Consider the following 26,531-nt stretch of genomic DNA (forward strand, 5'->3'; position numbering starts at 1 on the left):
CAGGGTTTCTGAGGCTGTAAATCTTTACAGGAGCAGAAAGCCTCATCTTTCTCCCACAGAACAGCTGGTAGTTTCGAACTGCTGACCTTGGGGTTCGCAGCCCGATTCGTAACCACTACGCTACCAGAGATATAGATAGATAGAAAGGTTTATAAAAAGAAATATTTTAGGCATTTGTAGAGGTGGGCAAGTTCCAAGTCCTTGGGTCAGATACTAGTCCGGAGGCTTTATCTGACTCACATAGCTGCATAGATGGCAGGCTTCTGGCTGTAGAGGCATATTCAGGGTCAACAGGTAATATCGCAGACTGCTGAGAACTCCAGAATTGACAGGCAATTCACTATGTCTCTGGCTTGAATCCAAAGAACCTGAGGTCATGTGAGAAACCAGATGCAGGATCTAGACTCAACAAAAAGGAAGCATGTTTTGTCCAATATGTTGGAAGCTGTTCACACTGCAGAGGAAACTTCCTTTCAATTAATTGGCTACTCATAAAAGATCTTATCGCAGAAGTGATTACATTACATTTGATTTCATCATGGGGGATTACTACATCTTAACTGCTACACCACTGAGAATCCTGGCCCAGTCAAGTTGACAGAAAACCTTAACTGTCACACACCTCAAGAGAAAGAAAACAAAAATCACAGTTGGACCAACATTATGACAAATGCAGAAAAGACTGAAGTCAAAGATTTCATTTTACTTGAAATCAGTGCCTATTTAAGCAGCAATCAAGAAATCAAATGATATATTATTGCATTTGACATATCTGCTGCAAAACCTCTTTAAAGTGTTAAAAAAAAAAAAAAAAAAAGATGTCCCTTTGAAGATTAAAGTTCGCCTGACCCAAGCCATGACATTTTCAGTCACATCATACACGTGTGAAAGTCAGAACCGACTCCATGGTACTTAACAACAACAACAACCAGACAAATAAATGAATCTGTCTTGGGAGAATTACAACCAGAATGCACCTTAATACTAGGTTAACAAGACTTCATCTTGCTTACTTTGGAGATGTTATTTGGAGGACCAGTACCTGAAGAAGGACATCATACTTGGTAAAGTAGAAAAAGGGCCTCAGTGAGATAGACTGTGACTGCAACAATGGAATCAAACATATTGACAATTGTGATGATAGTGCAGGTCCAAGCAATATGTTTTGTTCTGTTACACATAGGTTCACTATGAGTTGGAGCAAGCTTGACATAAGCTAAAGAGCAAACAGTGTTTCAATAAAATCTAGCCTAGTTTTGTTCTTCACATATACTTCTTTCCTATAGTAACTGATTTTCAGAATTTATTCTCATTTTATTTATTAATATTTTACAAGTAGCATTTACTTAATCCAGTTTGTTTCTTAGCAAGAGTTTCTTGGATAACATTTTTGTTAAACTTTTTCAAGTTCAGATATATTACATTTTCCTTAGACAAGTGGTTCCTACAAAGTCAAAGTCCAGTTTTTTATTTTGACATAGATAATATTTAATAAATGAAGTCTGAAGCTAGCATATGATACATTATCATTATTTTAATATATCTCATTTCTTCTTATTTATTAAAATTTAATTCCTTAACGTAATAATTGAGGGACTTTTGAGTCTGTTCTATACATAGATTCTTTTAAGTAACATGGAACCATTATTGAATAGTTCTGCTAGAAGAAGAGTGGAAGAGAAAAAAATAGAGAAATTATCCAATAATATACTTGTTCATATTAAAAAAAAAAAGTGTCATCCATATGCTATTAAAAATATCAGAAACCAAATTTATTACAGTATTTTCCTGATGTTAATGACAATGTTATATTGAAAGAGAGATTGCCTATGGTGCCTGTGGTGCGGTAGTTCAGACTCACCAGCCCTCAGAAAACCCTCACAAGTTGCTATGACTTGGAGCCAACTTGACGGCACTGGACAAAAGCAATCTGAAAAAAAATTCTGTTTTAGAAAAGAAAATGATGCAGTTTGGACCTAGGAAAATTGATCATGAATAAATTGGAGTGGTTGTTTTGTAGGCAAAAAATATTCATTTATGCAAATATTCTGTAAACTTAGAAAAGTTGTTTTTTTAAGCATTTAAAAATTAAAAGCATTGCTGGTTTTGCTTATTTCTTAATAGTTTTGGTTTTAGCCCCCTAAGCTAATTCTATTTTTGGTTATATTCTATGTCTTTTTCTAACTAATTGATTGTGTAGCCTTATTTGATCCACATTCTTGTTTCCTTTTTTGCAATTAATACTCCTGTCTTTCCTCAGACTGTGGTGACCAATCTTTACTTTTTAACTTTCCAAAGCTAAGTTCCCAACTCATTCCGACCCCATTTTTACTCAATATTGACATTTTAGCAACTGGTAGAGGATATGATTTATTAGCATTTTACTTCCTTCTTCACTATCTTTTCTACTGCAAGGTTAGAGGTTTAAATCCACCAGCCACTCCTGGGGAACCATATAGAAGGTCGCTATGAGTCAGAATCAACTTGAAGGCACTTATATGTTGTTAACAATAACAACAACAACAGTGTAATCACTTATTTAATTCTTACTTGTCCCTTAAAAACTTTTTTTTAAGGCCTGCCTTTCTACCACCTTTATATTTAAGGCAGATCTTTATAGAGTCCCAATTCTAAATCTGAATAATGAATCTCTGACATGGATTAGTTAACATTTAAAATATTATTAGACTGTGATTTCTGCCTAAAGCTTTCTAGAATGATTGCTATGTTTCAACACATGAATCTACAAATAAATTTAAGTATTTGTTCAACTAAAAACATCTTAGTAATCTTACAAAAATAAATTTTTTACTGAAGTGTTGATTGATTTATATTCGATTCCTTACTTTGAAAGCATAGTTATATTTCCATTATGAATAAGTGATAACCTTGTTTGCATACTTTACCTCCCCACAATTTGTATGTCATTTTATTGTTAAAGAAAATATTTCAATATTCTGATCTGAATTTTATCATGAAATGCTTTAGTCTTAACTCTGAATGTTATCTTCAAATTAATTATAGACTTGCCACATAAAACAGATAGAAAGCACCGCACTGCAGTTATTTATAATGGTACGCAAGCAGTTTATTCATCTTAATTTTTATGAGAGCTCTCGCTAAGCTAATCCATGAGCTTCTATACTTAGGGAAAATGTGCACAACCTCCTCTTCTTTCCTAGTCCTTATTTTAATATACTGGTGAGCTCTTCCTTTGTATATGTTTGCAGTAATCATTGTTTAAATGGATTATTTTAAATGTTTAGTTATTTGATCACATCGTCTACTATGAATACATTTTTGCCTATTCTGTTGTAGTATTTACATTTTTAATTTCTTTCCTCTGGTTCAGATATTAATGGGAATGCTTTTTCTTCATTTGGAGGTGTTACGTGCTGTCGAGTTGGTTCTGATTCATAGCAACCCTATATAGGGTTTCCAAGGAGCAGCTAGTGGATTTGAACTGCTGACCTTGTGGTTCGAAATCCAATGCTGATCTTGCATGTTATATATAGCCTTTTTTTCTCTTGCAAAGACATTACCATTTTCATATTAGTTAATAAAGGACTTTTTTCTGGAATGTGGAGTCCTGGTGTGGTGCTGTAGGATAAGCACTGGACTTCTAACCACAAGCTTGGCAGTTCAAACCCACCAGGTGGTCTTCTGTAACCCTTTACAGGGTCGCTATGAGTCAGAACCTACTCAGCTGTGCTTAAAGAACAGCAACATCAGAAGGAAATGCAAATTTTGTCAGTTATTTCTTCAGCATCTAATAGGACATTTTTCCTTTCACCTATATATATTATAAATTGTAGTAATAGATTTTCTTAAGCTGGGCAATCTTTTTAAATTTTGGATGAGCTTCATTTGGTTGTGATATATAATTATTATTTTAATGTTTTGCTGATTTCTATATTCTGATAGTCTAGTTAAAATTTTTACAATATTCATATGTGAGCTTTGTCTTTGGTTATCTTTTGTGCTACCTTTCATGATTTAATATAAGTGTTCTGTCAACTTTTTAAAACTTTTTAGACATTTCCTTCTTTTTATAGTCTCAGATAGTTTATCATTTCTCTTGGCATTTCCTTTTAAAGTATAGCACCAAACGAAAACCTTACCCGTTGCCGTAAGTCACTCGTGTCTTACAGTGACGCTTGTAGATTGTTGTTGTTGTTATTGTTAAGTGCCGTCGAGTCGGTTCCGACTCATAGCAACCCTATATAGGGTTTCTGAGGAGCAGCTTGTAGGTTTGAACTACTGACCTTGTGGATATTGTTGTTGTTGTTAAGTGCCGTTGAGTCGGTTCTGACCGATAGTGACCCTGAACAGGGTTTCCAAGGCTGTAAATCTTTACGGGAGCAGAAAGCCTCATCTTTCTCCCGCGGAGCAGCTAGTAGTTTCGAATTGCTGACCTTGAGGTTCACAGCCCAATTCATAACCACTATGCTACCACAACTCCTTGACCTTGTGGATAGGCCTCTGTAATTCCCCCTATCACAACTGATCAGAGGGTACAGAGCTGTAACTTTTCTCTTCAGCTTTTCAATTGGGAATAATTTCAAACTTTACAGAAGAGTTGCAAGGAGTGAATAGCACAAAGAACATTCTTGTACCCTTTACTCAGGCTTACTTGTTTATTCCAGTTGTAAGGCTTACCTTTTGATAAAACATTTGCTATTCCATAAGACTTAGAGAAAATAAGGTTACAATATTAGAAGTCTAACATTTGACTGCTATTAGAAATGGCTTTTCTCAATTCACATTTAACTCTCACCTCTCTGCCCATTGCAGCTCCATCATACTGGTTTGCATTACAGACCTATTTGAGTTCTGCTGTCATGCTCAATTCAATATCTTGTCTTTAGAAAGAGAACTTTTTCTGTTAATTCCTGTTCCTCTATAAGGCCTACTTCCTGTCTAAACTCACATGATCCCAGTGCATTCCCTTCAGGAAAAAGCCAGCTTGCTTTCACACACAGGCAAGAGCCAGATCATTAGGGAAGTGGTCTTGCACATTCCTCAGTGGGCCCTCATCAGTCTTGAGTAAAAGAAATCAGGCTTATATGACTATATTCCATGGTATATTTCCGGTTCCCACTCTCCTGTGCGCACACAATGCACGCACACAAACACACATACACACGCACACACACAAACCTCTTCTAAGTGCAAGCAAAAATTTTGAGGCATACAATCTAAGCCTCCCTATAGGGGAAAAAATGTAACTTAATCTACAAGAATAAGTACATGGTTCTAAGAAAACATACACCCACTTAACAGTAATAACTAGAAGATGAAGTGTCAGTTTGAAGTTTCCCTGTTTGGGTTTCTTTACTTCATTTAGAACCTCACTAAGACTTTGAATCTGCATACCTACAGGGAACATTCAAAGGTGTCTCTTTCATAATAAATAGGCATCCTATTCCAAAGACAGATCCATATCTCCAAAAGGTGGAAACTGACTGTAACTTTTAAACTGGGAAAATTTACCAGTTTCAAAAAAATTCTCACACAGCATCACTTTTGGCAATGCATATACATGAAAATTTTTATATAAAAGCAATGAAAACATTAAAAAAATAGGATCATTGTTTCATTGCTCTTAATAATTTTATGGCATAAAGCATTTAGAAAACCTAAAATCATTCTCATAAATAAAATGCTCATTTGCTATTTTTGTGTAGCTACCTAAGACAGTTGTACTGTTATTGAGACAAGGCTTTGTTTAGTTCTTCCTCAGTGATTTAGCTTTAATTATGGTGAAACTCTGGAGGGTTCCACTTTAACAAATTCCACTGTAGTTAGTGTCAAGGGCTTTCAACTACCTACTGAGCATAGCTATTTTTGTATACCTAAACTACTTGAAGTGTGTTATTGCTGTTATAATGGAATATTATACAATTTTAAAAATTATTCTCAGTATACTGAAACCTATAGTCCTGTTGTGGCTCTGTGGGTTAAAGCGCTGGACTGCAAGGTGGGTTTGAACCGCTAAGTGGATGATGGTTCAAGCTTACCATCCACCTCTTGGAAACCCTGTACAGGGTCACTATGAGTTGGAACCAACTTGATGGCACTTAATAACAACAACATACTGAAACCTAAGTTTATGTTTTAAAAGTTTTTTTCTGGGGAGAATCAGTCCAAGACAACTATCTTCCTGTTTATAAATTTTGCCTGGAACTCAGCTAACCTAAACTGTGTATCATTTCTTTCCTTAATGGGAGCATAAGATTATTCTAAAAGATATTTATTTTGTGTTTTGGAACTGTGATTAGTTTGCATTTATCCCGTCAAACTTTATTTTCTACTTGATAATGGCCAAAGAAGGAACACATACCCAAGAGATAATGCTAACAATTAAATGCTTTGCTTTGTGCTGGTAAATACCTTTATAATTTCAAGAAGTCACCTGTAGTCATTTAACTACATGATCTTTTAACTTAAGGGGTTCTAAATGGAGATTTGGAATTGTGAGCTAGAAAAGATAAAAATTGATTGTGGTTAAGTGCCATGAAGTCAATTCCAACTCATAACAACTCTGTATAGATTTTCCAAGAACCCAGGTAGCATAGTGGGTTACAAGTTGGGCTGCTTAACCATAAGGTCAGCAGTTTGAATCTACCATCTAGTCCATGGGAGAAAAATGAGGCTTTCTGCTCCTGTAAACAGTTATAGCCTGAGAAACCCTATACAGGATCTCTATGAGTGGAAGCACAGTGCTGTCACCACCAACAACATAGGGTTTCAACTGCTGACCTCGAGTTTAGCAGTCCAATACTTATGCTATAACACCACAAAGACTCAAAAAAACTGATTAGACTTATTTCTTAGGTGAATTCTCTAAAGACATAGGATATGGTCTCCTGCTGTTAGATTCTTAAATTCATTTTTTTCAGGGATTCCAAGGAGACTAGATTTTGAGATTTTTTTCACTCTAGTTAAGCTCTAGGCAAATCTTTCATATAAAACACAATGTCACTTGGCTACCCAAAATGAGGGGGCTACAAAAGCAAGAAGTGACTGGCTTACAAGCTTTCAAGAGGGAGCCTAGATTCAGAGGCCATGAAGGAAGGTAGAATCTCCACAGAGTAGTATTCAATCTGTCTAGGCAGGGCTGATGAAATGAAATGTGGATGGGTCTCTGTGATACAATAGTGAATAATTGTTATCAGTACTGACTGTGAAGGTTGGAAATGTAAAGGCAGACATTTTGTAGCAAAGAGGGGAGTGATTAACTTTTTAGCCTAGGAGTGGAGGTCCCTGGGACCATCAAGGGAGGAGAGTGGAGAGCGGGACCCTACCCAGAGAAGCAGTGATGCCTGAGATGGAGGCAGAGATGATGACGTGGAGAGATGGAGCAGTTGGGGACTTTAGACACAGAGAGGGAGAGGGGCTGTGTGCTGATGACCGGGGGCAGGCTTGAGGTGTATACCCTTTGGTTGGTTGATGATGCATGGAGGGGATTATAACCATAGCAATGAAACGATATACGATAGGATGAGTGTAAAACTAATGTTCTCCCATGTAAACTATCACATAATTCACAATAAAACATTAAAACACACACACACACACACACACACACACAATGTCACTTTGCAGTCCAGGAATGGAAGTCCCTGGGACCATCAAGGGAGAAGAGTGGAGTGTGGGACCCTACCCAGAGAAACAGTGACACCAGAGATGGAGGCAGAGATGACGTGGAGAGATGGAACGGCTGGGAACTTTAGACACAGAGAAGGAGAGGGGCTGTGTTCCTATGACCGGGGGCCAGGCTTGCAGAGTATACCCACAGTTGGTTGATGATGCATGGAAGGGATTGTAACCATGGCAATGAAACGATACATGATAGGAATGACTGTAAAGCTAATGTTCTCCCATGTAAACTATCATATAATTCACAATAAAACATTTAAAAAAACCCACAGTGTCATTTATTAATGTATATTGGTGATTTGACTATAGAGGCAGGCTGTACCCCTCCAGCAATATGGTTCTGATGTCAGGATAGACCACAGCTTAGGATAGCTGAGTTCTAGATATAATTTGTAAAAAAGAAGATGATTTTATGGGACTATTTCTCTGGTGTGGAGCTGTAGAAAAAGCACTGGACTGCTAACCACAAGGTTGGTGCTTCAAACCCACCAGTTGCTCCTCTGGAAACCCTGTACAGGATTGGTATGAGTTGGAACCGAGATGACAGCACTGATCAACAACACTTCTAAGAAACTTAAAAAACATGTACTTAGCTTTCAGTATTTTGACAAGAATTTAAAAACACATGCACCAAGGGAATGAAAAGGTTTATTATGTACTTGGTGAGACTTTCTGGGAAGAGTAGGGCAGGCAGGCAGGTCCAAATATGGTTTGAGAGAGCAGAGAAAGGAGATTGGTTTGGTTTTATTGTAATTTGTGTTGGTGCTAGCCAGAGGGTTCTCATTGTTCAGGTAGGGTTTGAATGGTGTGAAATCTCCACCATTGTCAAAGGAGGTCACACTGAGGCTTTCCTCTCAAGTTGACCAGACTTTGGACAGAGGGGCAGGAGAAAGATGTGGCCTGAAAACTATCAGCAGTCAAACAGCGAAAGTAGAGTCACACTCTGTATTGTAGTCTTTCCTTCTGTTTTTTGCCTTTCTAGTCAACACATCATCTTCTTAGATTAATCCTTCCATGAATCAGACTTAAGATTTCTTGGTTTAGAAACCATTCTGTCTTTTTTTAACGATGTCTGTGTATTTCATAATGGATCCTTAGTGTTTTGAATTTAACATTTTGGTTCTGTCACAGAAATTATTGATGATACTCATATACCTTTATAAAATTAATGTCTATGAAACTGGTGGTGGTTATGTACCATAGAGTTGGTTGGTCACTATGAGTCAGAATTGACTCAATAGCACTTAGCAACAACAACAATATTTAAAATTAAGGATCATTTTGCCTCTTTAAGTCTAATCACAAATGGTTTGGAAATAATATAACATGCTTTTGATAGCAAGCATTTTATGAACATAATCCAGTTGATTTTACTATATATATTGTAAAATTATCTTGCTAATGTTGAACCACCGAACTTGCAATCCAGTGCTTATCCTGCAGTACCACACCAGGACGCCAACTTGTGAATTGTTGTTAGGTGCCATTGAGTTGGAACCGACTCATAGCGACCTCATGCACAGCAGAACGAAACATTGCCCAATCCTGGGTCAACCTCACTATCGTTGCCACGAATAGTACCCTTAAATAATAAATTTTTTCTTTCAAAATATTCTGGCCTTTCTTTTTGTTTTGTTTCTTTAGATGGGTCTAGGAAAGACCATCCAGGCAATTGCAATTGCTTACTTTTATAAAGCAGAATGGCCTCTTTTAATAGTGGTCCCTTCATCTCTGAGGTACCCTTGGACAGAAGAAATAGAGAAATGGATTCCAGAACTAGGTCCAGAAGAAATCCATGTTATCCAGAATAAGACTGATGTTGGGTAAGAACATACGTTTAATACTAAATTAAAAGTCTTCGTGTACTTGTATATATTTAATTCATACCTGTATTTTAATATCCTCAACAGATCATAATATAATGTTAAGAAATAGAGTGGAGACTTTTATTTTGCCATTTTTAATATGGATTATTTTTAAAGAAATTTAATCTGAAATGCAAATTATTCCATTTAATAACTTTCCTCACAATGGATTTTTAAAGCAAAGAGAAAGTCTTATACTTTTAGAGATGTATGTAACATGTTTACTTTTTTTCTTCCTTAAATATACTTAGAAACTGACTATTTTATCATTTAAAAATAAATATGGTTTAGTCAATAAATACATTAATTTGAAATTCTGTTAACCTCTATATCAGCAATGTTGGTTGATTGTACTTTCCAAGTATTAGTTAATATAGGTTTAGAACTTTTATGAATGACTAAAAAGCAATATTAGCAAGGATGGTTCTCTTATTATGTTCATTTTCATTTAAGTATTTTATATTTTGAAAATATTTGTTACTATTTGAGTGTTTCACTCCAAAAAGAAGTTACAAGATGACAAGTGTTTTTCTTCATTTTATTTTCTAGCCATTGGAATGAGTCCATCAGTTTTAATATTGATAAGTTGTTAACTTTGAGTATTGAACTGAATCATGAAAATTATTGTGTTTTTAGGGATTCAATATTATTAATTTCTGAGCCTGGTGTGGTGCTATGGGTTAATTGTTGTACCACAAAGTCAGTTTGAACCAGCTGTTCCTTGGAAATCCTATACAGGGTCAATATGGGTTGGAACCAACTCAACAGCAGTTAACAACAATAGTAGCTTAGTGTAGTCCTGATACTGCACTGTGGATTAATGCACTGGACTGCAAGGTTAATGGTTCATGCTCACCAATCACTCCTTGGAAACCCTATACGATGTCGCTATGAGTCAGAACCAACTTGATGGCACTTAACATCAACAACAACAGTTGCATATCCTGGTGTGGTACTGTGGGTTAATATACTGGACCGCAAAGTCTTTGTGAATTGCTAAGTCATCGTTTTAAACCCACCTGCTGCTCCTTGGAAACCCTGGACAGGGTCACTATGAGATGGAATGGACTCGATGGCACTTAACAACAACAAACACCTGCTAGAGAAAGATGAGGCTTTTTCTTCCTATAAAGATTCACAGTCTCGGAAACCCTATACAGCATTGCTATTAGTCTGAAACAATTTGAAGGCACACTACCACCATGACCATACCTTGTTTAAGGAGACCTGGTGGCACTGAACTGCTAACCACAAGCTTGGCAGTTCAAACCCACCAGCTGCTCCTAAGGAAAGATGAGGCTTTCTGCTCCTATAAAGATTTACAGCCTTAGAAAGCCTATACATTCTACATCGTTGCTATGAGTCTGAATCTTTTTGATGGCAGTGGGTGTGGTGTCAATGTTTACATTGAAATTTTCCTAAAATATTTCCTCACTAATTTTTTAATAACATCTAGGTCATATGATTTACATTATTCTTTTGGAAATGCATTCTTGTAAGTAGTGGCAAATACTCTTATTTGGGTAAAATGTAAAGAATCTAGAAGCCACTATAGCCCCAGAGAATAGTTTTCCTGGAGAATATCAGCTAAGGGCAGTAAAACATACCTGCTATAATCCAGGGAGTTGAAGTACCGCATCAGGTCTATACAAATGTTTATCAATGTGAGCATACCACAAATACATATGCCCCCTCCAGTGTATGTCATACATGCTGAAACTACTTACTAGTCAGTAGGTGGCAGGATGGAGCCCTGGTGTGGCACCATAGGATAAAGCCAGGTCAGTTTTAACATCGAGGTTGTTAGTTCAAATCTACCAGCTGCTTCTTGGAAACCCTATACAGGGTCACCGTGTGTCGGAACCGACTCTACAGCACTTAAAAACAACAAAAGTAGGTGGCATAGTAGATGCTGCACAGACTACTGCAGCAGCCTTCAAAGCCTTTTTCTTTTACTGTTAATGAATAATACTAACTCTACTCTTCTTCTACAGCCTATCTAATTTTTTATTTACTACAATGAGAAAATCATAACACTCTGAATGAAGTAGATTAATCAAAGACTTAAAATATACTTGCTGTGCTTTTTCCTTGCAAGTTGTGAACTGTAAAAGACTGACTCTGCACTCTGTTTCCACTGGCGATAGAGAAAATGCAAAAGTGACTCTATTTTAATATTAATGTATTTATTTGTCTAATTATTTCATTCTACAAATTTATTAGCACTATGTATACAAAGATGAGTAAGAGACATTTCCCTGCTCTCACCCGTGTCATGATATTGTAAGGGAGAGACGTATGTGAAAGGATAATTTGATGTATGAATTATAGTCTAAAATGTCAGGGATCACTCTACCCATGGTGGTACCCTTTCCCTTCTTCTCACACCCCATCAGCTCAAGGCCAGGGACATTTTTGTTGTCACAATGACTGTGGGACTCTGTTGGCCTTTAGTAGGTGGGACCAGGAATGTAAAATGCCCTGCAGTGTGCTGAACTGCCCTACATTACCAAGAATTGTTCTGCTCAAAATACCAGTAGTACCATGGTCAAGAAATCCTCCCAGCATAAGGTTTGGCGAAGGCTTTATTGAAGAGTTGACAGTACTTGAGTATCCACTTTTTGCAGGAGACTATGTGCATGGAATGAGTATTCTCAGAGAATAATGCTCTTGTCTTAGTAAAATGTGGCTTGCCTGATATAAAAATCTTCCAAAGACCATTTAATCAAAAATTTGGTTTTTGTTAACCTAAATTTTGAATTATGGTTCTATCATGTTTTTGAGGACTGTAAAACCTTAAAAAGAAATTGAGTTTCAATAGTAATGTTATCAGCGGACTCTGATGATGCCATGGTTAAAGTACTCGACTGCTAACCAATAGATTGGTGGTTCGAGCCCACCAACCACTCTGCGGGAGGAAGGTGTGACCATCTGCTTCCCTAGAGATTTACAGCCTTGGGAGCCCTGTGGAGCCATTCTGTCCTGTTGTATAAGATCACTGTGAGTTGGAATTGATTAGATGGCAGTGGAGTTGAGTTTGCTTTAGTAATACCATCTTCTCTTATTTTCTCATTTTTCTTCCTCCTCTCCATTTATTCACAACAGAATTATATTGTTTATGATACATTGTTTACTGAAATATTTGAAAAGTATGTGGATTTTCTTTTCTAGGAGAATATCGACTAGCAAAGTGGCAGTTCTGGGTTACGGTCTTTTAACTACAGACGCAGTGACTTTGATACATGCACTAGATAATCAGAACTTCAAAGTGGTCATAGTGGATGAATCACACTACATGAAGTCCAGAAATGCATCCCGCAGCAAGATTTTATTACCATTAGTTCAGAAAGCGAAACGAGCCATTCTTCTTACAGGAACTCCAGCTTTGGGAAGGCCTGAAGAGGTATTTAAATCCTTACCAAATAACAGAAGAAGCCAGGGAAGTTTTTTGTATCAGCTGTTAATTAAATGGGAGTGCTGTGACTCTGCAAGATAAACACTGGACTGCTAACTACAAGGTCAGAGGTTCAACGTCCCCAGCATCTCCTCATGAGAAAGATGAACCTTCGAACCCATAAACAGGGTCTCTATGAGTCAGTATCAACTCAGCGGCACTTAACAACAACAACAGCAGTTAATTAAATATCTCTTCTTCTATGACTTTTCTTATTTACTCACTTTTAAGCCCTTAGGCATGCTTTGAGATATACATAAAAATATATACCTTATTATAAGATTTTCATATTTAGTATAAATTTGCAATATTTTTCATATTTGTGTTCCCTTTTGCTCAACTTTATCCTTCCTATTTTATATTTGTAAATCCCTCAGGATTGGGGTGAAATCTACTGTATTTCTTTTATACTGTACCTGGTGTGGCGGTGCAGGGTCGTGTGCTAGACTGCAAGGTTGGTTTGAACCACAAGGTCGGTGGTTCATGCTCACCAGCCACTCCTCGGAAACCCTATACAGAGTTGCTATGATTCGGAACCAACTCCACGACACTTAACAACAACACCACAGAGCTTCTCTTTGTTCTCCTACATTTCTAGATCTATGTTTGGGGAGATGTGGTGGAACTAGGGCTTGTGAACAAAGCAGCTAAGAATATTTTCTTTGAATGATTTCCCACTTAGCTTTTATTACTCTTAAGAGGAGATGGGTAGGTTGTAGAAAAGGAGAAATCATGAATGAATTTGTAAGTATAAATGCTTCCTTCTTGTTGTTAAGTACCGTGGAGTCAATTCCGACTTATAGTGACCCTGTACAGGCTTTCCGAGGCTGTGAATCTTTATGGGATCAGAAAGCCTCATTTTTCTCCCATGGAATAGCTGGTAGTTTCGAACTGCCGACCTTGAGGTTAGTAGCCCAATTCATAACCACTACACTACCAGAGCTCCTCTAAGTGCTTCCTAGGGAGGTCCTATCTACTAGTAAACACTGAGTTATGGACAATGCATGGACTTACTGTCTTGTAGGGGAATTATAGGGAGTTGTGAGAAAATGAAAGGCCGTATGTTAGCACTGTATCCTGGCATATAGTAACTGCTCCATATCTGGCAGACATTGTTATTATTATAAGCACAGAAAATGTTTAGGTGTACACGTTTAGACATACCTGTATTTTAAAGAAATGTATAGCAATTATTCCTGAAAAATAGGATGACAGCAATTGGAGGTGAAGGGACAGGAGGGGCATTGAGGAAGAAGAGGTAGATTTTCAGTTTTACTTTTTACTATTTTACTAACTAGTTTTCTCAAAGTAATAATAGTTTATTTGAAAATATCACAACATATTAATATGTTTATTTGAAAATATCACAACATAACATGTTTCATTATAGCTCTTCATGCAGATCGAAGCTCTCTTCCCGCAAAAATTTGGAACATGGACCGAGTATTCCAAAAGATACTGTAATGCACATGTCAGGTAAGACAACCTATTTTCTATATGCTTGTATATTAGTCATTCTGAAGTCCAGTACTTTTCAGATTTGTGTTAGCTGTGGAATAATTTCTTGAAATAAATTATTATATGAATAATCTTTACAGAAAATAAATAAAGGAATAGATGGTGACAAAGTTTTTGTCCACTTACTTGATTTTTGAAATTATTACATTGATTTTTATTGATTAGATAAAATGCGCATTGGACAAAAGTGCAAGGAAGTATGTCTTCCATCTCTGTCTCCCAGCCAACTGTTTCCCTTCCCTGGTAACCAGTTTTGGTAGTTTGTTTTGTATCAATCTAGAGATACTCTGTGCTTGAAGGAGTGAGTACCTGGGATTATGTGGTTGCTGTTATTAGGTGTCATTGAGTCGATTCCGTTTCATCGTGACTTTGTATAGAGTTTCCAAGTTTGCAAATCTTTACAGGAGCAGAAAGCTGCATCTTTCTCCCAGCGCTCCTCATATGTGATTATATACACGTAATATTGCTTTATCTTATTTGTACGCATATAGTAACATAATCTATACATTCAGCAGTTTGCTTTATCCACCTAATATATGTGGGAGATCCTTCATATCATTAAAGAGCTTAGACCTTCTTTTTAAATGCTGCATAGTATTTCACTTTATGGGTATACTATCGATGTGATTTATTAATAGATGTTTATAGAATATAGTTATTGCATACAGTTGAGCAATAAACATCCTTGCACATGTTAAAAGGTAGTATATTGGAATGATTTAATGACATGGGAATCTAGAGCTAAACCACCTGTGTTTTTCCACATTCTCTACTTCTTAGCAGATCAGTTGTTTAAGGCAAATAACACTACCTCTCCATGTCTTAAATTTCTTTAGTTCTGAAATCAGAGAGTAATTTTGCCTGTGACAGAGAGCACTCATTATTAGCTATTTTAATATTTTGTGACATGCACATGGGAATAAATCTGTTAAATAAACTTTCAATTGTGAAATTGCTGGGTAAAAAGTCATATTTTATAAATTTTCTCAAATCATGCTCCACAGGAGGTATACCAATTTATATTCCTACCAGCAGTGTATAAAATCCTGGTTTCCCCACCCCTTGCCAGTGTTGGAATATAACCAATTTTATTTCTGGTACCTGCTTGTTTTAATACACATGTTGATCTTACTGTGTTATTAAAGGCAGTTGAGCATTTTTCATACGTTGTAAAGCTATTTTCATTTCCTTTTCTGTCAATTATCTATTTATCTTCTTTGGTCTGCTTTCTATTAAGTTTGTTGCCCTTTTTCTTATTGACATATTGGAAATGTTTGCATGTTATGGATGCTAGATATTTGTCTATGATATGAATTACTTATATTTTTTCCTGATCTGTTTTTCATTTTTCCTTTTTTAATAATTTCCTCAAGTGACCCCCAGGTAGTCAGGGTATTTCATTTTTTTTAAGGGGCTCAAAGTACTGAGATACAAATAATTCTTCCAAATTGTATGTATGAAGTTAGTCTAATACTGATACCAAAATCAAACATGATAGTGCCAAGAGAGAAAACCGAAGACCACCCACTTCTATTATTACAGAAGTTGTCAGTATTATCAAATGTTGTTCTTTTTAGGTGCTGTTGAGTCTGTTCCAACTTATAGTGACCCTCTGCACACAGAATGAAACACTGCCCAGTTCTGTGCCATCTTCACAATTGTTTTAGGTTTGAGCCCATTGTTGCTGCCAATGTGTCAGTCCATCGTGTTGGGGGGTCTTCCTCTATTCACTGACCCTCCGCTTCACTAAGCATGATATCCTTCTCTAGGAACTGATCCCTCCTGACCACATGTCCAAAGAACAAGAGATGGAATCTCACCATCCTTGCTTCTAAGGAGCATTTTGGCAGATTTGTTTTTTTTTTTTCTCAAAGTCAGTCCATAGTATTTTCAATATTCTTCTCCATTGTCCAACTAAAGTATGCGTATGTTTTCAAGTACACTCAGCAACTCATACAAAGATATCATTCATATGCTTTTTTTTTTTTTTGTGAACAGAATTCTTATTAGTAATGTAAACAAGGTTTAATATTAGGAAATATATTTTGTTGTTATTGTTAGCTGTTGTCAAGTTGATCCTTGCTCATGACAACCACGTGCCAGAATGAATAGCTGTTTAGTCCTGTGTCATTCCTACAAATAGTTGCAGATCACACGGTTGTGATCCACAGGGGGTTTATTAAGCTAGTTTTTGAAAGTAGATTACCAGACCTTTTCCTATTCTCTCTTAGTCTAAAAGTTCTGCTGAACCCTGTTCAACATCATAGCAACATGCTAGCCCCCACTGGCAGATGGGTAATGGCTGCACTAGTCACTAGCAGTAGTCAGGAATCGAACATAGATTTCCCACATGAAACATGAGAATTCTCCCACTGAACCAGCACTGCCCCACAGTATTATAATAGCCATGAGTATTCCTTTTCTAGGACTGCTCTAACAAATTACCAGAAACTGGATAGCTTAAAACATGGAAATTTGTTTTCTTACTGTTCAGGAGGTCTAGAATTGAAGTTTTGGTGTTTCTCTGAAGGTTCTGTGTGACAATTCTTCCTTGCCTCTTCTAGCTTCTTGTGGTTGCAGTCCTTGAAATTCTTTGCTTTGCAGCTATGTCACTTCAATATCTGTCATTCCTTTATGGCCATCTTTCTTCTGTGCCTGTGTCTTCCCATAAGGATACCAGTTATGGAATTAGGGCCCAACCTTATTCATTAAGAATTCACCTTAAATACTTGCATGTGTTCCAGGTACAGTCACATTCTGAAGTTCCAAGTAGACACGGATTTTTGGAGAACATTATTCAACTCAGTAAACTAAGATAACAATGCATGTTGTTGTTGTTGTTGTTGTTGTTAAGTGCCATTGAGTCAGTTCCCACTCAGAGCGACCCTGTCTGATCAGTTGATGGGTTTGAACTGCCATCTTTGTGTTCACAAGTGCAGTGCTGATCCTATAGCTCCACACCAGGAGTCTGTAATTTGTTGTTGTTATGTGCTGTGCAGTCAGTTCCAACTCATAGCGACTCTGTACAGGGTTTCCGAGGCTGTAAATCTTTATGGGAGTAGAAAGCCTCATTTTTCGCCCGCGGAACAGCTGGTAATTTCGAACTGCTGACCATGAGGTTAGCAAGCCATTCGTAACCACTATGCTACCAGAGCTCCTTAGGAGTCTGTATAGGTTTTAACAAATTTAGGGTTTATCCATATGAAGGGACATCAAAAAGTACATGGAAAAGTGTAATTTTTCCATAAGCTTTTTGAAACTCCCTTTATATGTGTGTATATTGTACGTATTCAAGTATAAAGTAAATGCTAAAACTTGTTTTTCTATACACAGATACTGGTTTTAAAATATAATGAAGAAAAAATGCTATTTATAATTACAACAGAAATATACCACTGAAGAGTAAACTCAGTAAAACTCAGTTTGAGGACTAAGGTGTGCCTGATGCAAGCCATGGTTTTTTCAATAACTTCATATGCATGTGAAAATTGGATAATGAATAAGGATGACCGGAACTGATACAGTTGAGTCATAGTGTTGGAGGAGAATATTGAAAGTACCATGGACTGCCCAAAGAACGAATAGATCTGTGTTAGATGATGTACAGCCAGAGGGCTTCTTAGAAACCAGGATGGCCAGACATGATCTTTCATACTTTGGACATATTGTCAGGAGGGACCAGTCACTGGAGAAGGATATCATGTTTGTTCAAATGGAGGGTTGTAGAAAAAGAGGAAGACCCCTAAAGACATGGATTGGCACACAGTGGCAGCATCAATGACTGGGCACAAACCTAGCAACGACTGTGAGGTTGGCCCAGGATCGGGCAGTGTTGTATATAAGGTCGCTATGTGTCAGTACCAACTCGATGGCACCTATCAACAACAAATATGGACTATGGAGTCCTGGTGTGGTGCTGTAACATAAACAGTCAGCCTTAAGGTCAGTTTGAACTGCAAGGTTAGTGGTTCAAACTCACCAGCCACTCTTCAAAAACCCTATACCAGGTCGCTGTGAGTCAGAACCGACTTGGCAGCACTTTAAAACAACATATGGACTATACAGCACTTAAAACCAACAGCAACAAATATGGAGTCTTAGTGTGACCCACTGTAGAAAAAGCACTGGACTGTTGCTTGATAGGTTGGTGGTTCAAACCCACCATCCACTTGTAGGAAACACTATACAGGGTCATTATGAGTCAGAACCGATTTGATAGCACTTAGCAACAACATTAAGTGGAAAAAATTTAAAAATACTACTGAAGGGCATAAAAGAAGAAAAAAGAAACAAAAAGGCATATGCTTTCTTTCACTGATAAGATTTGGTATTATAAAGATTTCACTTTTGCTTAAATTTATCAATGGATGTAATGCATCTCATAAAGTGAAAAGATTTTTCTCTTAAAATCAGAAAATTGATCCTAAATATCATAACAAATAAATACACAGGCAAGAATTTTTTAAGAAAATTTTTAATAATAGAGTATTTTAAAGAGTGAAATGGATTGTCTCCCTTCTCCTTATACTAAATTAAGTTCTAGATTAAGTATTTAAACATTAAATAAAACCATAAGTAAAAAAGGAATTCTTCTATAACTTTGGTCTGGGAAGACCATAAAAAGGATACAGTTGAGTGTATAAAAGTTGGCTTATATATAATGTTATTTATTTTTTTGTTGTTCATAATATGAGGATACACAGTAAAACATACACCCATTCAAACATTTTACACGAACTATTTATTAGCGTCGATTGTAGTCTTCATGCTGTGCAACCGTTGAGTTACTGCCTCCTAACCTTTCTATCTAATCTTTTTAGTTGCTGTTGTCAATTTGATCTCACATAGATAGTTTTTAAAAGCGCATAATACTCATGGTAGATATTTGTTACTAGTTAAGCTAAACTAGTGATTGGTTTTAAGAAGATTTAAAGGATATTTTTGTTTTAAGGCTTAAAGATTATCTCAAGGTAATAGGTTCAGGGAGAGGTTCATTCAATCTTCATGGCTCCAAGAAATCTGGAGCCCATGAGAATTTGAAATTCTGTTCAGTGTTTTCCCCCTGTTGAAAAGGAATCTGCTATGGAGTCTTTGATCAAATTGTTCGGTAGCAGTAGTTGGGTGTCATCTGATTCAGACAAGTAATTGGCAGCAACTAAATCAACAGAAGACTATTTATAAATTATGGTACATGCTACTGTTATTAAGTACCGTTAAGTTGGTTCCAACTCATAGCCACCTGTATAGGGTTTCTGAGGAGTACCGTGGGTTTGAACTGCCAATCTTTTGGTTTGCAGTCCATTGTAGATCCTACAGTGCCACACCAGGACTATGCAGTATTTGTTAGTGTTTATACATATGCATACAAACGTCCACATGGCATACTGAACAATTGCAGGGAAGATGGGCATCAGCCGGTCAGCAACCTGCTTGACCTCTGACTTTCCTTTTTCATTTAAGCTGTGTTGATTCAGATGATCAGTTCCCTGTAAACCAGAAATGATAATTGGTAAAACATTCCTAAATATTAATTTTGTTCACATTATAGCCCTGATTGACATTCTGCTAGATATTGCTAGAAAGTCCTTAGTCATAATTATTATAGACTATAAATGCCAAACAGTTTGCCTACATAAAATAAACGTATCTTACTGAAATTACCTTTTGGCAAATTGGAAAGCCTAAACTGTCAGTAGGCATTTCTTTTTTGGTTTTCTGATTATGACTTGTCTTATTACAGCAGAAATGTATACCTGATCATTCATTGCTTATTAATGTAAACACTATTTCAAAAGGAAATTCGTGAAATGCTTTTTGATGTGAAGATTGTGCTATATTTCCTGTTTTCTAGAGAAAGTCATTTCAGAAGTAATAGAATGTCTCTCAAAAAGCTTTTTCTTTTAGGTTCAATTTAAAAGTTTTATATTATTTCTTTACTTTGAAAACACTATATATTCTGATTCAGGTAAAAACACTTCCTACCATTTTAAGTTAGTCTGTGGATTATTGCATGTTTTCCATTAATATTTTGATTTTGTAAAGGTGCAATTTTCACACTGTAATTTGAAAAAATGCAAATTATGGATAGTTATTCAGTTCTAGGCCAATATTTTATATTTTAAATGTCATGAGTATATTCAAAATAAAATTAAGTGAAGCTTAAGTTAGAAATATCTTTGCCTTTATAAAGTTTATTACATGTGTAAGTGATGGCAAACAGAATGATACCAACGCAAATGTGGTCTAGAGATGAGAAATCAAAGTTTGGGTAACCACCTACATGATTTGATTTGAGAGATATGGAGATAGAGAAAGTTTTAATCTACCACAGCATGCTTTATCAAAAAATACCTTACACCATTCCCTTGACTGATTACATTTAGAGGAAATTACTTATACAAATATGGTTTAGAGAAGGTAGCACATTCAGTTGCCAATTATTAGCACACTGATCAATTTTCAGAGATACAAAAAACTTGAAAGATTATCCAGCCCTACCTACCTACCTCCAGTCTAATTTTGTAAGCACCTAGGAAGGTTAAATGTCACCTCCCCCACACACACACTTTTCCTAGCAGTAAGCAAGACTTGGGGAGTGGCAACTTGAATGAATATTCCTTTACATATTGAGAGAAAGCACATAAAGAATCTAGCCAAACATCCCGTTATTGGCATCTACCTTCAAAGGGCATTCTGGAAGATGTGTTTTCTTCCCTGCAGTCAGTCATGCATAAAAGTTAGGACTAGGCCAGCATATTTTAGCAATTTGCCAAATTTTGGAAACTTCTTTACCATTGATAGTCTGTGACAATTTCACCTTGTAGGAGGACTGGTTGCCTAAATTTTTATGAGATGTGAAATATTGGGTAAAATTACACAGTGTAAGTATTAATAGCCATTCCCAAAGAGTATTATATTAATTCAAGAGTTGTTGTCAGCTTCGGAGATAATCTTTTATGGAATTGCACTGGACTTTGATGTCTCCATTGTTGCTTTCAGTGTTCTTACCTTCAACCAAATAGAAGTCATGTCTGTTGAATTTGCGAATGTCTCACCTCTCAGACCTAAAAAGGGATATATACATTCTAAATATATAATGGAGCAATTGCACTGACAAATCTCTCTTCCACTTCAAAATCCCTCCCTAGGTGAAACTTGTCTATACTTTTTAATAATATCTTTTCTTACACTATATGTGTATTTATGCACAGTGTATATTATAAACATTGTTTTGTATTTTGCTATTTTGTCCTCTTTTTGTATACAAAAAGAACCTTCTCTTACTATTTTATTTTATTACTGCATCATAATCTTTGAATATACCATAGTTTTGGGGTGGCAAGAAGTCGAGGAAGTTTGCGTCTTATGACTGTGTGAAATGAGAGAGACAAACATATGTTCAGAGAAATTAAAAAATGGAGGGTTTGATGGAAAGTTTGATGGAAGTTGAAATGGTTTGAGAGTTTGCTGAATGATGGAGTGAGATCACAAGATGAATGTAACAGGGTTGTTAAAGAGCACAAAGTGTCCAATTGAGGTCAACAACTCTAGATTTATGGTCCGCCCCAAGTTCTTCCAAATATTAGTTGAGGTACAATGCCCAGCAGACTAGGAACCGGTTTGAAAACGCTCATAGTGAATCCATCCAAGATTGTGTCTCCCCCTTTCCCCCAGTGACTTATGAAGCATGAACTGTGGGACAAGGGACTGTAGGCTACAGTGGTAAGAACAAAGTTAAATTACAGACTCGGAAATCAAAATTGAGTAATGAATGAAATAGGAGGATATTGGATGTGGAGAAAGCGGTACAGTCCGTTGACTGAAAGGCCCTGATAAAACAGTTGCTGTCATCAAAAAAGTGGACTAGAATAAAATGGGTGGTAGACATGAAATGTCTGGATTTAAGAGGTAGAGTGGTTTTTCAGGAGTGGCTTGCAGCCATAGAAGTGGGTAGAAGGTCATTGGAGAACAAGGATTACGAGGAACTGAGAGGGAATGAAAAGCCATGTTCTAAGAAGCATGTTAACAAATGACAGCATATTTCTGAAAGGGTGACCAGGATTATGAGGGGAATTCATGTTCAGCTCTAAAAATACCTAACTTTATTGATTGCCCACTATGCTTGAAACATTATTTAAGAGTTGCTGGCAGGACAAAGATGAGTAAGACATAGTGCTTGCTCTCATGAAATCTCAAATAGGAATTTGAAAAAGAGAAGACCTAGAGGGAACTGGTCTTTAAATATTTAAAAACCTGTCATCTTTTAAAGGAATTAGGCTTTTGTCTTTGTCCTCCCAGAGGACAAAAGTAGTGTCCAGGGTTCGAAGGTAAATTTCTAAGTAGTATTTTAAAAGTAGTATTATAAAAGTAATATAATAATGGAGAGATCAAAGTCCAGTGCAATTCCATAAAATATTATGTTCTGAAGTTATCAGTAGTATTATAAAAGTAAAAATGAAAAGAAAAATAGCATCATAATCTTACTTTACTAATAAATAAATTGTTTTCATTTTTTTATTTACTTCTAACCTTGTCCTGTTACCTAATATTTTTTGCATAGTTTTAACCTAACCTAGTTAGAATTCTAAAGTCCCTGGGGAATGCAAATGGTTAATGCACTTTGCTACTAATGAAGGGTTGGAGGTTCAAGTCTATCCAGTACACCTCAGAAGAAAGGACTGGCCGTCTACTTCTGAGAAACCAGCCACTGAAAACGGTACTGAATTCTACTCTGACCCACATGGTGTTGGCGTGAGTCAGGGTCACCATAGCCACAAGTAGTTTAGCTGTAATTCTGTATTTCCAAATTTTCACTTGGCATCACCTTGTCCCATACTTTAACATTGTCTTTTTGAGTTTTTGTTTTTCCTTTACTTTTGGCAATTCAAGTATTTTATTGGTTTGAGATTTTGCTGATTTGAGATTTTGCTGACTGAAGGAAGGAATGAGATAAAAAGATGAATGTGACAGGGTTTGTTGTACAGTGGTGGTGTGTTACTGTCATGCTGGAAGCTAGCTGCCAATATTTTAAATACCAGCAAGGTAATCATGTGGATGGGTTTCAGCAGAGTTTCCAGACTAACATAAGCTAGGAAGGAGAGGCAGACCGCATATGAATAGTTAGACACTGAAAACCTTATGCATAGCATCAGAACATTTCAAATATACTGACGGAAGTTGAACCTCTCAGATTGGAAGGCACTCAAAATACAACTGGGGAAGAGCTGCCTCCTCAAAGTAAAGTTGACCTTAACCTTAATAACGTAAATGGAGTTAAGGTTTCAGGATCTTCATTTGCTGATGTGGCACAACTCAAACTGAGGAGAAACAGATGTAACTATCCATTAATAATTAGAGCTTTGAATGTATGAAGAATGAATCTAGGAAATTTTTAAGTTGTCAAAATGAAATAGAACATATTTTGATCGATATCCTAGGCATTGGTGAGCTGAAGTGGACTGGTATTGCCATTTTGAATAACACAGTCATATGATTTCACATGCTGGGAACAACAGATTGAAGAGGAGTGGCATCACTTTCTTTGTCAAAAAGAAACATTTCAAGATCTACCTTGAAGTACAATGCTGCCTATGATAAAATTATATCCATACCCCTACAAGGAAGACAGGAGCTCTGGTAGTGTAATTGGTACAAGTCAGGCTACCAACCTCAAAGTCAGCAGTTCAAAACTACCAGCAGTTCCACTGGAAAAGAAGAGGCTTTCTACTCCCTTAAAGATTTACAGCTTCAGAAACCCTATGCAGAGTTGATATGAGTCGGAACTGACTCCACGGCACACCAACACCACCACCACCACCACCACCACAAGGAAGACTAGTTAATATCACTATTACTCAAATTCATGTACCAAGCAGTAAAGCCAGTGATGATGAATTTGAATTCTGTCAACTTCTTCAGTCTGAAATTGATCAAACATGCAATCAAAATGCAGTGATAATTGCTGGCAATTAGAATGTGAAATTTGGAAACAAAATGTGAGGACCCATAGTTGGGAAATGTTATAGCCTTGATGATAGAAACTATGCTGAGATTTGTATGATAGAATTTTGAAAGACTAGTCATTGCAAATACCTGAATCTCAAAGTCATCAAATTTAGTACATCTGTGGGAAGAGATGATGTAGAAGCTCAACTATCCTCAGCCAAAATAAGGCCCGGGGAAGACTGTAGAACAGACCATGAACTCTTCACATAAAGTTCAGACTAAAGCTGAAGAAAATTAAACCAAGTCCATGAGAGCCAAAATATGACCTTGAGTATATCCTACTTGAATTTCAAGAACATTTCAAGAACAAAATTGATGAATTAGACACTAATTTCTAGAGACCAAAAGAGTTATAGGATAACATAAAGAGCATAATATATGAAGAAAGCAAAAGATCATTAAAAAGACAGGAAAGAAAAAACAAAGTGGATGTTGAAAGACTCTGAAACTTGCTCTTGAACGTAGGAAGCTAAAGCAGTTAGAGAAAATGACATAAAAGCTGAATGGAAAATTTTAGACAACAGAACCAATTCCACGGCACTTAACAACAATAACAAATAAATATTATTCTCTCATAAATCCAATGGTTGACTGTTCATTTATTGGTCAACTTTTCATTTATCTTATAATTAATTATTTTACTTTTTTCCCTATCTGCTTAGTTTTCTATAAATAGTCACTTTTTTTTTTTTTTCCCTGAGAGGCTCCAACAAATCTGTGAAACTCAAACAGGTCATAAAAACGCACAGGCACATACATAGTTTTTTGACCCCCTCCCCACGACCTCACTCTCCCAGCCTTCTGTTCTGCTTCAGTCTGACTGAGTTTTCTTTTGACATGGTACTCAAATGCCGTCCTCAATTTTCTTTAGCCATTCTGCATCATGTAATTCCTCGATTTATGTTTTCTGTTTCTAGTTTTTTTTGAAAATGTTCAATATATACAAAAGTAGACAGAACAGTATAATTAATCCTTCATGTATGTATCTCCCAGCTTCAACAATGACCAACTCATGGCCAGTTTTGTTTTTGCATTACCCCCTTCTACTCTGTGTTAGTTTGAAGGAACTCCTAAACATTGTGTTTTAGCTATAAATTATCTCTGTATATATCTCTAACATGTAAGATTTCTTTTTAAAAATATATAATGAATTGTAATACCATCTTAAAAAGAGTACATTTAACAATAATCCCTTAATACCATCAAAACTAGTCAAAAAATCTAGTCACTATTCAAATTCCCAGTTGTTTTATTATATTATCATTTTTACAGTTTTGTTTTTTGAAAATCCACCTCATCCCCCCAGTTTATTTCAATTAGTACCCAAATAAGGCCACCACTTTGCAAAGGACTGATTTGTCTCTGAAGTCTATCTGAAAATTTAGGTTTTGCCTCTATTTACTTGTTTTGTTTTTTAAATTTGTTAAAATTGTTAATGTAATCTAAATTTTGCTATTTATATTCACATGGTGGATGTTCTAGCTTAGATGTTGTATCTTCTGTATTTCTGTATCAGCGTTTATGTCTAGAGACTTGAACAGATGTAAACATTTTGTCAATTCTACTTTATAGGCAATGGTGTATTTTTTCCATTGTTGTGTTACACGAGTTCATTTCAACTCATAACAACCCTATAGGGCAGAGTAGATCTGCCCCTTAGAGTTTTCTAGGCTGAAATCTGTACTGGAACAGATAGTCCGAGCTTTCCTCTAGCAGAACCACTGGCGTGTTCTAACTGCTGACCTTCCAATTAGCAGTCAAGCACTTAAACGTTACACCACTAAGTCTCTTTTATTTTCCATTGTTGTTGTTGACTGCAGTAGAGTTAGTTCCAACTCATAGCAACCCTGTATAAGGTTTCCAAGGAGCAACTGTTGCCTTTGAACCGCCGACCGAGAGGTTAACAGTCCAATGCTAATAGCCTTTTTATAAAGTTAATAGCTTTCGACACTGAATATGTAGATCTATTAAATAATAAGAACTAAAACCAAACCAATTGCCATCAAGTCTGTGCTAACTCAGTGAAC

The 26,531-nt window shown here is 36.4% G+C and overlaps 1 protein-coding gene across 1 annotated transcript in view; it reads left to right on the forward strand.

Moving 5' to 3' along the window:
* ZRANB3 (zinc finger, RAN-binding domain containing 3) overlaps positions 1-26,531 on the forward strand; it is a 226,722-nt gene that overhangs the window by 100,724 nt on the left and 99,467 nt on the right. The window contains exons 3-5 of the mRNA XM_006834600.1: positions 9,307-9,485; positions 12,699-12,930; positions 14,372-14,457. Coding sequence (XP_006834663.1) covers positions 9,307-9,485; positions 12,699-12,930; positions 14,372-14,457 — 497 coding nt within the window. The remainder of the gene's footprint in view (positions 1-9,306; positions 9,486-12,698; positions 12,931-14,371; positions 14,458-26,531) is intronic.

This window comes from Chrysochloris asiatica, unplaced genomic scaffold (assembly GCF_000296735.1).
Source record: "Chrysochloris asiatica unplaced genomic scaffold, ChrAsi1.0 scaffold00012, whole genome shotgun sequence".
Classification (NCBI taxonomy): domain Eukaryota; kingdom Metazoa; phylum Chordata; class Mammalia; order Afrosoricida; family Chrysochloridae; genus Chrysochloris; species Chrysochloris asiatica.